Below are 14716 nucleotides of genomic sequence, written 5' to 3' on the forward strand. Positions count from 1 at the left end.
CCTTCTTGACCTCTCAGCTGCCTACTTGGATGTCCCACTGACATCACATACTTAACATGACCGAAACAGTACTCTTTATCTTCCCAAACAAACCCTGTCCTCCCCTTGACATTTCTACCACTGTAGGCAGCACCACCATCCTCACTGTCTCACAAACCCGTAATCTTGCTGTTTCATCTGAATGTAAAAGGAGAAAATCTTTAAGGCAGTTACTTTAAAAACCAAGGGACCTTACACCTGATCAATCAACCAAGGACAAAAAATAAGAGCACTCATGGTAGTGTAGAAACTGTCACCTGAGGATACCTCAGGTCACATTTCCATCAGGAATAAGTTTCAATGTGAGACCTGGTATCGTTCTGCTTGTTGTTTTCTTTAAAAAAACAATCAAATAAGAAAATAGCTTAGGTTCAGAGTAACTTTCTATCCAGCTATCCTGCCTCTAGACTAAGCTCTTTATGGGCAGGGAATGTGTCCGATAATTCTGTTGTATTGTATTCCTCCAAACATTTAATGCAGTGTTCTGCAAATAGTAAGCACTCAGTAAATAGAGAAGCAGCGTGGCTTAAGTGGAAAGAGCACCAACATGGGAGTCAGAGGTCTTGGGTTCCAATCCGGCTCCACCACTTGCCAGCTGTGTGACTTTGGGCAAGTTACTTCACTTCTCTGGGCCTCAATTATCTCATCTGTAAAATGGGGATTAAGATTGTGAGCCCCATGTGGGACAGTCTGATTACCTTGTATCTACCCCAGAGCTTAGAACAGTACTTAGCACATAGTAAGCGCTTAACAAATACCATCATCATTATTATTATTATCATTATTATTAAATACCACTCATCGATTATAGAGCTCTTTAAGCACTCTTTCCTTATGATGGCATTTCATGTTAATGCTGACTACCTGCTCTCTCAATTCAAGCGAACTATCCAGAATGTACTTTGGCTTAAGCGTTACCCTTTCCACCCCTCTGAAGTGGCAGAGTGATCACAGTTTATTTCATTTAACATTAGATAGCTCCAAGAGTTCCATCCGGGATCGATAATAGCAAATCTGTTAGAACAAAGTGTCTTTTGTTGAACAGGATGTGAAAGATAATGCTCTGAAAAATAAATGTCACATTTCCATGTGAACGCAAAATCGCAGTTCCAAATATTACTTTAGAAGATGTATTCGCCTCGCTTTTGACGGCGCAACCATATTTACTGTGCTTATTTTTCTGTTTTAAAAATATACTTTTACGTGATTTTAGTCAATTATTTGAATCTTGGAAATGCTTTAAGGCACTTTACATTTCTTTTTGTGTCTCCAGGGTGGCCAGGATTTTAGATTCTGCATTAGACTTTTCAGCCAAACTCACAAAAGCACACACTTCACCATCAGTCGTGTATTTTGGAATTGTAAACGCAGGAGTGTTCAACACTCTTTCACTTAATCGTGACTCGGTCAATTAAGAGCGTTAACAAGGGTGAGGCAATACCAGCCGATTTGATTATCTTGTGATGATGATGGTATTTGTCAAGCGCTTACTATGATTCTATTTATCTATTTTGAGGGTATTGATGCCTGACTACTTGTTTTGTTTTGCAGTCTGTCTCCCCCTTTTAGACTGTGAACCTGTTGTTGGGCAGGGATTGTCTCTGTTGCCGAACTGTACACTCCAAGTGCTCAGTACAGTGCTCTTCACACAGTAAACACTCAATAAATACGACCGAATGAATGAATGCCAAGCACTGTTCTAAGCACTGGGGGAGATACAAGCTAATCAGGTTGGGGCACAGTCCCTGTCCCACATGGGGCTCACAGTCTTAATCCCCATTTTACAGACGAAGGAATTGAAGCCCAGAGAACTGAAGTGACTTCCCCTAGATCATAGGGCAGACAAGGGGAGGGCCTGGATTAGAACCCAGGTCCTTCTGACTCCAAGCCCCGTGCTCTATCTACTAGCCCGTGCTGCTTCTTGTGCCTATCCTACTGCTTAATACAGTGCTTTGACACATAGTAAGCACTTAATAAAAACCTTCTCTGCATCTTATATATAATGTCACAATTCACAGTCTCTAAGGGACTGCAGATGGTTGTCATTTCTTTCTCCCTAGCTCCTGACTCTCTGCTTCTTCCATACTGAAAACCTAAGAAGATGTGCTTTGCTGTGTCTCAGAAAATGGGATTTTGAAACTGGAAATTATTTATTTTGTGATCTGCTAATAATAGTCTTAAAAGCACATGGAGGGAATGCCACAAGTTTTTGAGAAATGTCCTGCCATTTGGATTGTACAAGCAGCAATCATTATAAATTCCGGTTTTTTTGGCTACTCATTCAATCATATTTATTGAGCACTGCCGGTGTGCAGAGCACTCTACTAAGTGGTTGGGAAAGTACAATACAACAACAAACGGTGACATTCTCTGCCCAGAATGAGCTTACTCAATGCACTGTGTTCTTTTTGCATATACGAGTTGGTTCAGGACACCATATTAAAATGCACACCAAAGCCTAGAAGTAAAAACACATTCATTCAGTGATCCTATAATGACTGACAAGGCACAGTAACACTGTGGTCATTTAAAAATGACTGATGCCATTTTAGGCATTGCTTAGGCACCGTGGACAACATTTCTTCCATACCTCGTCCAAAAGTGAAAGTGCACCAGGGCATAGATATGAAGGCAAATGCAAAACCGTCAGACACAATGCACGTCAAAACAGTTGATCCGTACCTGAGCAATGGTTGTTTAGGATAAGGAGGTGGGTCTCCATTTGGACACGGGTGGGCTTTTTTTATCACTTGCTTGTAAATGTTTCTTGCTGTAACCCCGATCCAGAGCATGGTGGAAAGTGTCGAATAATGTAAGACGATGCCAACCTGGAGAAAGGAGATGGAGAACATAAAGATGAGAGAGCCTCCAACCTTGAGCTCATCCTCAGGGCTTCTCTTGCATCTGGCCCTAGGTCCTGTTTCCTAGTCTTCCTGGTTTTTCCTGCACAAAATTTCCCTATTTCTCCCATCAAAATGTCACCACCCTGGTTACAAGCTCTGGCTCTGCTACGGCCAGACTCCTGAATCAGCCTCCTTGCTGGTGTCCCAGCCTCCAGCCTCTAACCAATCCATCTCTACTTCAGACTGCCGCACGGATCATCAACCTAAAGCAACAATCAGACCACTTTTTCTGAAGCAGCGTGGCTTAGTGGGTAGAGCCTGAGCCTGGGAGTCAGAAGGACCTGGGTTAAGCAGAGTGGCTCAGTGGATAGGTCATGGGCTTAGGAGTCAGAGGTCATGGGTTCTAATCCCAGCTCAGCCACCTGTGACTTTGGGCAAGACACTTAACTTATTGGTGCCTCAGTTACCTCATCTGTAAAATGGGGATGAAGACTGTGAGCCCCACGTGGGACAACCTGATTACCCTGTATCTACTCCAGGGCTTAGAACAGTGCTCGGAACATAAGTGCTTAACACATACCAACATTATTATTATTATTAATAATAATCCTAGCTCTGCCACATGCCTGCTGTGTGCCCTTGGGCAAGTCACTTTGCTTTTCTGGGCCTCAGTTACCTCATCTCTAAAATGGGGATTAAGACTGTGAGCCCCATGTGGGACAGGGACTGTGTCCAACCTGATGAACTTTTATCTACCCCAACGTTTAGAAGCAGTGCTTGGCAGTGAACAAATACCATCATTATTATTATTTCTATTAACTCAAAACCCTCCACTGACTTCTCGTGTCTCTTCTTATCAAACAAAACTGGCTCTGCTTCTGGCACCACCTTACTTATATGCCGTCTTCTCCCGCTCTTCCCCAACCCGTTGACTTGTTTCTCCGAAGTCAACCTTCTAGCTGTACCTCCTTCTCGACTCTCCCACCTCATTCCCCAAATTCACACCATTCCCCTGCTTGGAACTTCCTCCTTCCTCACATCAAACAGACTACACTTCTTTCCACACAGCAATCTCTCCTAAAACCCCAGCTCCTCCCACAAAACTTTCCCCATTGAATTTCCCAGCTCCCTAGTATATCATCCCTTCAACCCTCTAGACTGTAATCTCATTGTTGCCAGGGAATGTGTCTGTTTATTGTTCTACTGTACTCAGCCAAGTACAGTGCTCTGCACACAGTAAGTGCTCAATAAACAGGATTGAATGGATAAATGAATTCAGCCAACTCTAGCACTTAACTTATTTAACCTCTCTTCAACACTCATAAAGCATGATGTATATGCTATATTTATTTATTATCACTTTAATTGTAAATATCATTATGCTTACTTCTCCCTTTGGAATCTGAGCCCCTTATGGGCGGGGAATGTGTCACTTCATTATTTTGGACTTCCTAAGTGTTTTATACAGTGAACTGAATAAGTGGGTATTCAATAAATGCTACTATTACTAAATGCCAAGACGGATTAAACTTATCCTTGTAAGTTCTGTATGGGCAAAGAGTACACAGACATGCCTCCATACTAGACCCATATAAAACCACAGAGACTCTTCCATGAATTTCGGGAAGTCAGAATCCAGTAAAACAGAAATTTGACTATGTTTTATGCCAAAATCAATAATATTTTCCAGTGAATATGTTTGTACTCTCCAGTGAAATCTTGAAAAAGTTCAACAGTGCTAATATTTTCAATGTTATGTGTGGCATGAAAGTTAAAATATCAACAGCGATAAGTTACTAGCATTTGAAGTATGTAAGAGTTATTCATTACTATGGAAACAGTAATTGGAATTTTATCCAATCTCCAGAGCTTTATTACATTAGCTAATTATGCATTCTGCGCTCCTTAGTCTCCATCTGATTATAATAAAATGATGTTACCTTTGAAGCAATAACCTGACATTTTACAGTGACAAGTAAAATATTGCTATAATTGGAAAGCACATAAATGTTTAAGGAATACAAAGATTCAGTGACTAAAGCTAACATCAGACCATTATAATGATTTATCAAAATGTAAGTTCAATTTCTGCTGCAGTAGAAACTAGGAAATAATTGATGAGATCTTATGGGGTAATGCACACAAAAAGAAAAACCAAAGGATTTTGTTTATGTTTACTAATAACAAGAGCCACTCTACAATTGGTTTAAAAGAAGTCATGGCTGCTCCTTGGGAGAAAGTCTACGGTGAGTCTGACACATTAGACACGAGGTTTGAGGTTCTTTATAGGTGATGTCACCAAAGGGGAGAGAGGCAGAAGTAAGATGTTGAGAGATTGCCCTTCCACAAGTAGTCAAGCATCACTAGATCAAAGCCCAGGGCTGACTGCACTCACTTTAAGCTACAGTTGCAGCAACTCTACCAGGACTTTTCACTGTAAAGCTGAGGGAGAAGAAGAAGAAGGAATATTAAGAGTCCAGTTAATCTTTTAGAGGAAGGGTGCTGGGGGGGATCCATTTGTTATTTAGGAAACCTTGAGGCAGCCAGTGTCATCCTCTGGATTTGCTGTCTTGTCTTATGCTTAAGAGAAGCAGCGTGGCTCAGTGGAAAGAGACCGGGCTTGGGAGTCAGAGGTCATGGGTTCGAATCTCAGATCTGCCACTTGTCAGCTGTGTGACTGTGGGCAAGTCACTTCACTTCTCGGTGCCTCAGTTACCTCATCTGTACAATGGGGATTAAGACTGTGAGCCTCACGTGAGCCTCACAACCTGATTACCCTGTATCTACCCCAGTGCTTAGAACAGTGTTCTGCACATAATAAGCGCTTATTAGTACAGTACAGGTGGGAAGGGTCTGTTATATTGCTGTATTGTACCCTCCCAAGCATTTAGTATGGTGCTCTGCACACAGAAAGTGTTCAATAAATGTGATTGATTGATTGAAGTATGAGGGATGGGTTTGGAGGTGCAGATGCAGGAGGTAGATTTTGTTAGAATGCTGAAGACTTCTTGAGATCCTGCTCGGAAGGATGAGAGAGTGGAAGAGGGGGCAGGAGGAGGAGGGTGGGGAGAAGTAGACTATAAGCTCCTTGTGGGCAGGGAATCTGATTATTGTTATATAGTACCTTCCCAAGTGCTCAGTACAGTGCTCTGCACATGGTAAGTGCTGAATAAATATGGTTGATTGAATGAATGAATGAATGTGAAGCACAGGAGAGATTTTAGGGAGATCATGTCTAATACTTTCAAATTTATCAACAAATAAGGTGTCATTAGAGGCAAGGCATGGGGAAGGTGGGAGGGGAGGGACTTTGAAGAGGGAGTTAAAAGTCAGAAACAGCTGTGGTGAATAATGGGCACAGGAATCAATAAGGATGGAGAATGTGGTTATTGGAGGAAGAGAAGGAAGACTTGCAATAGAAGAGGATGAGTTTGAAATGAATGAGGTCGACTTGGCTGGATTTCTGCCTTCCACACTCTGTAGCTTGAGGAAATCCAATGACTTGATAAGACACAGCATCAAGGGCAGCTTACTTGTATCCCAGAGACAGGTAATTCATGAGGGAGAGGATGCCAGTGGCCCATCCCAATGCTTTAAGAGTGCCAGCTGTGACCCTCGTCTTTGTGGCTGCTCAAAAACTTGTCTAAACAATAAACTTCTCAAACATTCTGGCTCATGACTGGGGAAGCAGGCAGAGGGCCATTAAAATTTAGCCCTAATTGGGTTAGCATGGTTAAAATAACTCACTGACAATAGATAAAGAAGGCAGGCACAAAAATTCTGGTTTTTAAACCACGGGGCAGGTGATGAAGGGAGAGTTTGTTGTGTTTTGCTCCACAAGGGCACAAGGGTTCCTGTGCTGTTGTAACAGTGGAGCCAGCAAAGACCATCTGCTTTTGTTTATTATGCTATGTAAGAGTTTCAATTAGTAAAATTGTAGTCCCTTTTGTTTCCATAACAACTGCCTAGTCAGTTCAGTCATCCCGAATTTGGCACCTTCTTGTGAATCAATTTCCTCTAATGCTGAACACAAGTTTTACAGGAAATTGGAACAGCTGCTCAAGTTCTGACGTTCTCTGAGTTTTTCTAGAGGCAAATGTCCAAATAGTTCAAAGGGCTGTGTCAAAAGAGCTGAGGGCGGGAGTACAGGGGGCGTGGATGACGGTGCAGTCAGTCAGTTGTATTTATTGAGCGCTTACTATGTCCAGATCAGTGTACTAAGCACTTGGGAGAGTACAGTTTCACAATATAACAGACACAGTATCCGCCCACAGTGAGCTCACAGTCTGGATGGGGAGACAGTAATATAAAAAAATAAATTACAGATATGGATATAAGTGATGAGGGGCTGGGAGTAGGGGATGAATAAAGGGAGCAAGTCAGAGCGACGCAGAAGGGAGTGGGAGAAGAGGAAAGGAGGGCTTAGTCAGGGAAGGCCTCTGGGAGGAGATGGGCCTTCAAATAGACTTTGAAGTGGGGGAGAGTCATTGTCTGTCAGTTATGAAGATGGAGGGGGTTCCAGGCCAAAGGCAGGACATGGCAGCGAGATAGATGAGGTGGAGGTAGAGTGAGAAGGTTGATATTTGAGGAGCAAAGTGTGCAGGCTGGGTGGCAGTAGGAGAGTAACGAGGTGAGGCAGGAGGGGGCACGGTACTCTCCCAAGTGCTCAGGACAGTGCTCTTCCCAGAGTAAGCACTCGATAAAAACTCCTGATGGATGGATTGATTGATAATTGATCGAGCGGGAGGCTTTTCCTCTAGACTGTGAGCTCGCTGTGGGCAGGGATTGTCACTCCTTATTGTTTTATTGTACTTTCCCAAGGTCTTAGTCCAGTGCTCTGCACACAGTAAGCGCTTAATAAATGCAACTGAATGAATGAATAAGAGAATGAATGTGAGAGGCCTGTCAGTTGCTCTAGACTGCAAGCACCTTGTAGGCAGGGAACATATCTACCGACTCTACTGTGCTGCACTCTCCCAAAGACCTCGGACAGTGCTCAGCACACAGTGTGAGCTCATTAAATACCATTAACTGGAGGAGTGGGAGTGAACTGTAATAATAATAATAATGTTGGTATTTGTTAAGCGCTTACTATGTGCCGAGCACTGTTCTAAGCGCTGGGGTAGACACAGGGGAATCAGGTTGTCCCACGTGGGGCTCACAGTCTTAATCCCCATTTTACAGATGTGGTGACTGAGGCACTGAGAAGTTAAGTGACTTGCCCAAAGTCACACAGCTGACAAGTGGCCGAGCCAGGATTTGAACCCATGACCTCTGACTCCAAAGCCCATGCTCTTTCCACTGAGCCACGCTGTCTACCATGATGTAACTATAACAGAGGTTTTCCTGGATTCTTTCCCCTCATCCCCCCCACCTTCCAATAGGTTCATTCATTCATTCAGTTGTATTTATCGAGAACTTACTGTGCGTAGAGCACTGTACTAAGCTCTTGGAAAGTACAATTCCACAATAAAGAGAGGCAATCCCTGGCCACACCGGGCTTACCGTCTAGAGAGGGGAGAGAGACATCAAAACAAACGGGAAATGAATAGAATTATAGATATGTACATATATACACAAATGCTTCGGGGCAGAGCAAAGGGAGTGAGTCGCGGTGAAGCGGAAGGGAGGGGGAGCTGAGGAAAAGGTGGGCTGAATCTGGGAAGACCTCTTGGAGGAGGTGAGCCTTCAGTAGGGCTTTGAAGGGGGTAAGTGTGACTGGTGGATTTGAGGAGGGAGAGCGTTCCAGGTCAGAGGTAAGATGTGGGCCAGGGGTTGATGGTGGAATAAGAGAGAACAAGGCCCAGGGAGAAGGTTAGCTGTACCAGAGGAGCGGATTGGGTGAGCTAGGCTAGAGAAGGAGAGAAGGGAGGTGAGGTAGGAGGGGGCAAGTGGATGGACAGCTTTGAAGCCAAGAGTGAGGAGTTTTTGCTTGATATTGAGGTTGATAGGCAACCACTGGAGATTTTTGAGGAGGAGGGGTGACATGCCCAGAGCGTTTCTGTAGAAAGATAATCCGGGCAGCGGAGTGAAGTATAGACTGAAGCTGGGAAAGACAGGAGGTTGGGAGGTCAGAAAGGAGGCTGATGTAGTAATTAAGGCGGGAGAGGATGAGTGATTCTACTAACTTGGTAGAGGTTTGGTTTTAGAGGCGATGTTGTGAAGGTGAGACTGGCAGGCTGTGTTTTAGTGCCATTGTTCTTGCCTGTCCGTCTCCCCCGATTAGACTGTAAGCCCGTCAAACGGCAGGGACTGTCTCTATCTGTTGCCGACTTGTTCATCCCAAGCGCTTAGTACAGTGCTCTGCACATAGTAAGCGCTCAATAAATACTATTGAATGAATGAATGGTGACAGACTGGATATGTGGGATGAATGAGAGAAGAGAGTCAAGAATGACACCAAGTTGCGGGCTTGTGAGTCGGGAAGGATGGTAGTGCCAACCATGGTGATGGGAAAATCAGGGAGGGGACAGGGTTTGGGAGGGAAGATAAGGAGCTCAGTCTTGGACATGTTGAGTTTTAGGTGGCGGGAGGACATCCAAGTAGAGAGGTCCTGAAGGCAGGAGGAGATGAAAACCTGGAGGGAAGGAGAGAGAACAGGAGAGAAGATGCAGATTTGGGTGTCATCCACATAGAGATAATAGTTGAAGCCATGGGAGTGAATGAGTTCACCAAGTTAATGAGTGTAGATGGAAAATAGAAAGGGACCGAGAACTGAATCTTGAGGTACCCCACACAGTTAGGGGATGGGAAGGGGAAGAGGAGCCCATGAAGGAGACTGAGAATGAACGGCCAGAGAGATAAGAGGAGAACCAGGAGAGAAGAGAGCGAATGAAGCCAAGATTGGATAATGTGTCAAGGAGAAGGGGATGGTCCACAGTGTCAAAGGCAGCTGAGACATAGAGGAGAATTAGGATGGAGTAGGAGCCATTGGATTTGCCAAGAAGGAGGTCATTGTGGACCTTTGAGAGGGCGGTTTCAGTGGAGTGGAGGGGATAGAAGCCAGATTGGAGGGGGGCCAGGAGAGATTTGGAGGAGAGGACTTCGAGGCAGTGAATGTGGAGACAGTGTAGGTTCACATCAGGGAGGTTCTCTTCCTATTTCCTCTGTCCCTGGATGTCGATTGGCCAGCACCGTCTAATATATGGGCAGGGGTCTCTGAAGACCAATCAACGTCCTTGCTGCATGGCTTTGAAATGAATCTCAGCCCACGTAATGCATCATTGCTATGGAAATAACTTTGGTCGCCTTGAGGATTTCAACAATCCTGGCAACTGGAGCATGAGAACTTGCATGGCCTAGGGGGAAGAGCCTAGGCCTGAGAGTAAGCAAATCTGGGTTCTAATTCTGGCTCTGTCACTTAGTAATAATAATAATAATAACAATAATAATACTTGTTAATCATTATTTTGTGCCAAGCACTGTTCTAAGTGCTGAGGTAGATACCTCGATTCTATTTATTGCTACTGTTCTTGTCTGTCCGTCTCCCCCGGTTAGACTGTAAGCCCGTCAAAGGGCAGGGACTGTCTCTATCTGTTACCGATTTGTACATTCCAAGCGTTTAGTACAGTGCTCTGCACATAGTGAGCACTCAATAAATACTACTGAGTGAATGAAAGTTCATTAGGTTTGGACACAGTCCCTGTCCCACATGGGACTCACACTTTTATTCCCTATTTTACAGATGAGGTGAGGCCCAGAGAAATGAAGTGATTTGCCCAAGATCCCACAGCAGACAAGTGGTGGAGCCAGGATAGGAACCCAGGTCCTTCTGACTCCCAAGCCCACCTTCTATCCACTAAGCCACGCTGCTTTCCACACTACTTGTCAACCATGTGATCTTCGGTAAGACACTTAAGTTCTCGGTGCCTCAGTTTTCTCACCTGTAAAATGGAGATTAAATTCTACTCCCCTCCTACTTAGACTACGCGGCCCCTTGTAGGACAGGGACTGTGTTCAACCTGAATATCTTGTAACTATCCCAGCACTTAGCACAATGCATGGCACGCAGTAAGTGTTTAACAAATACATAATAATAATAATAATAATGTTGGTATTTGTTAAGCTCCTACTATGTGCAGAGCACTGTTCTAAGCACTGGGGTAGATAAGGGTAATCAGGTTGTCCCACGTGAGGCTCACAATCTGAATCCCCATTTTACAGATGAGGTAACTGAGGCACAGAGAAGTGAAGTGACTTGCCCACAGTCACACAGCTGACAGGTGGCAGAACCGGAATTCAAACCCATGACCACTGATTCCCAAGCCCGTGCTCTTTCCACTGAGCCACACTGCTTCTCTAATCATAATAAAAATTGCAATGAATTTTCACCAACGTGATTTTTTTAAGAACTGGTCTACTTTCATCCCAGATCACAAAGCTAGTATTTCATAGCTGGCTTAGTGGAAAGAACCCGGGCTTGGGAGTCAGAGGTCATGGGTTCTAATCCCTGCTCCACCACTTGTCAGCTGTGTGACCATGGGTTTCTCTGTGCCTTAACTTAACTTCTCTGTGCCTCAGTTACCTCATCTGTAAAATGGGGATGAAGACTGTGAGACCTACTTGGGACAACCTGATTACCTTGTATCTACCCCAGTGCTTAGAACAGTGCTTGGCACATAGTAAGCGCTTAACAAATACCAACATTATTATTATTATAGCTGGTAAAATCAATAAATCAATTCTCTTCAATCAATCAAAAGTATTTATTCAGCACTTATTCCACGCAAATCACAGTACTAAGGGTTTGACAGACTACAATAGAGTCAGTAGCCTTGATCCCTGCCTTCAAAGAGTTTACGATCTAATGGCAAAGATCGACATTGAAATAATTTACAATAGGGCAAGCAGCAGAGTTTAAAGTTAGATACATAAGTGTTACGGGGGATGGGGAAAGAGAGAAGAGTGAAAACCAGGTGCTCAGGTGCTGTAGAGGGGCTGAAATGGGAGTGGGTGAGGAATAGAGTGGGGAGATGAGATGAATCAAGGAAGGTCTTCTAGAGGAAGAAGCTTCCTCTTTTCTTCTGACGTTTATTACTAGTGCCGTGCGAGTGGTTAAATGGGTAACTGCAAGATATAAAGAGCTGAACTCTTTAGAAAGGTAGTAGCTGGGCCTAGGGGAAAGAGCACGAGTCCAGGATTCAGAGGACCAGGGTTCTAATCCCGACTGTGCCACCCGCCTGGTGGGCCACATTGGACAGTCACTTCAATTTTCTGTGCTTCAAGTTCCTTAGCCTAAAATTCATTCATTCATTCAATAGTATTTATTGAGCGCTTACTATGTGCAGAGCACTGTACTAAGCGCTTGGGATGAACAAGTCGGCAACAGATAGAGACAGTCCCTGCCGTTTGACGGGCTTACGGTCTAATCGGGGGAGACGGACAGACAAGAACGATGGCACTAAACAGCGTCAAGGGGAAGAACATCTCATAAAAACAATGGCAACTAAATAGAATCGAGGCGATGTACAATTCATTAACAAAATAAATAGGGTAACGAAAATATATACAGTTGAGCGGACGGGTACAGTGCTGTGGGGATGGGAAGGGAGAGGTGGAGGAGCAGAGGGAAAAGGGGAAAATGAGGCTTTAGCTGCGGAGAGGTAAAGGGGGGATGGCAGAGGGAGTAGAGGGGGAAGAGGAGCTCAGTCTGGGAAGGCCTCTTGGAGGAGGTGATTTTAAAATGGGGATTCAATACCCGTTCTCCCTCTTAGACTCTGAGCCCCATGGAACACCCTTTATTCACCTCACCCTCAGTCCCACAGCACTTCTGGCCATCTATATTATTTATAATATAGAATATATTTCTATATTTATTATTTATAATAATGCCATCTCCCCCTCTAGATTGTAAGCATCTTTTGGTCAGGGAACACGTCTATCACGTCTAGAGAAGCAGCTTGGCTCAGTAGGAAGAGCCTGGGCTTGGGAGTCAGAGGTCATGGGTTCTAATCCCAGCTCCGCTGCTTGTCAGCTGTGTTACTTTAGGCAAGTCACTTAACTTCTCTGTGCCTCAGTTACCTCATCTGTAAAATGGGGCTTAAAACTGTGAGCCCCATGTGGGACAACCTGATCACCTTGTATCCCCCCAGCGCTTAGAACAGTGGTTTGCACATAAATAATAATAATAATAATGTTGGTATTTGTTAAGCGCTTACTATGTGCCGAGCACTGTTCTAAGCGCTGGGGTAGACACAGGGGAATCAGGTTGTCCCACGTGGGGCTCACAGTCTTAATCCCCATTTTACAGATGAGGGAACTGAGGCACCGAGAAGTTAAGTGACTTGCCCAAAGTCACACAGCTGGCAAGTGGCAGAGCCGGGGTTCGAACCCATGACCTATGACTCCAAAGCCCGTGCTCTTTCCAGTGAGCCACGCTGCCTCTCTGTGGCTCCAGTGAGCCACATAGTAAGCACTTAACAAATGCCATCATTATTATTATTATTATTATTATTATTATATATTATAATATTTATAATATATAATAATTTTTATAATATAAAATTATTATATTATTATTATTATTATTATTATCAACTCTGTTACATTGTACTTTCCCAAATGCATGCAGTAAATGCTCAATAAATTCAATTTTTGGACTGATTGACATCGATTAATGTCAAACAATGACTGTCTCTAACCTGACAACCTTGTATGTACCCCAACAGGCGATTACTCTCCCCTGCTTCAAAGTCTTATTGAAGGCCCATCTCCTCCATGAGGTCTTCCCTGACTAAGCCCTCCTTTTCTCATCTCCCACTCTCTTCTGCATCACCCTGAATTGTTCCCTTTATTCAGCCCCCATTCCAGCCCCACAGCACTTTTGAACAAATCCACAATTTTATTTGTTTACATTAATGTCTGTCTCCCCTCTAGACTGTAAGCTCACTGTGAGCAGGGAATGTGTGCATTGTATAGTTATATTGTACATTCCCAAGCACTTAGTACAGTGCTCTGCACACTGTAAGTGCTTAATAAATATGATCGACTATCTTGTGTCTACCCCAGTGCTTAGTACAGTACTTGGCACATAGTAAGTGCTTACCAAATACATATTATTATTATTATTCTTTAGGTCAGCTTGAGAGAAACTCAAAATGCAATTTGTCTTCACATTCCCCAAAATGGACATTCTCCTACTTGCAAGGAATTCTGGAGGGGCGTGTCAAGAAAAATCCTATTCTTTATTTATTGCCAAATAGAAACACTCTTTGTGGATATAGATCACACTAGCAGTAAAAGTGTTTACTGAGTGCTCACTTTTTTATGGTATCTATTAAACACTACGTGCCAGACAGTACAAAACAGTGGGGTTAGATACAAGTTAATCAGGTTGGACATAGTCTGTGATTCACATAACCTCACAATCTTAACCTTTAGTTTACAGATGAATCAACTGAGGCAAAGAGAAGTTAAGCGACTTGCCCAAGATCACCTAGCAGTTAAATGGCAGAGCTGGGATTAGAACTCAGGTCCTCTGACTCCCAGGCTGTGTACTATCCACTAGCTCATGCTGCTTCTCAGGTACTCGGTGCTTGAAAGTGGTTGACTGTTCTTGGGGGCATTTTAATATTTCCACGTTTTCCCACATATTTCCCACATATTCTCATCAGTTTCTAAGAAGAATATAACACTCAGAACCGAGTTGAAATCTCTTCGGACAGTGCTACACACTCTTTTCTTCCCACACTCTGGAGGTTAACCTTGGAAGGAACTATGGGGTGACCCAGTAACACTGAGATCACTTAACAACGGAGACCTAAAACTGGAGACATCCATGCCTTAGGAGAGAGAAGGGATGAAACAGATGCGTATCGGCTCTAGGTTTTATGCCT

The 14716-nt window shown here is 43.8% G+C and overlaps 1 protein-coding gene across 2 annotated transcripts in view; it reads right to left on the bottom strand.

Moving 5' to 3' along the window:
- Nucleotides 1-14716, bottom strand: part of ADGRA1 (adhesion G protein-coupled receptor A1) — a 679465-nt gene that overhangs the window by 82229 nt on the left and 582520 nt on the right. For both annotated transcript variants that reach the window (XM_029061334.2, XM_029061335.2), the window contains exon 17: nucleotides 2722-2867. In XM_029061334.2, the coding sequence (XP_028917167.1) occupies nucleotides 2722-2867 (146 nt within the window). The remainder of the gene's footprint in view (nucleotides 1-2721; nucleotides 2868-14716) is intronic.

Source organism: Ornithorhynchus anatinus, chromosome 3 (assembly GCF_004115215.2).
Source record: "Ornithorhynchus anatinus isolate Pmale09 chromosome 3, mOrnAna1.pri.v4, whole genome shotgun sequence".
NCBI classification, from domain to species: domain Eukaryota; kingdom Metazoa; phylum Chordata; class Mammalia; order Monotremata; family Ornithorhynchidae; genus Ornithorhynchus; species Ornithorhynchus anatinus.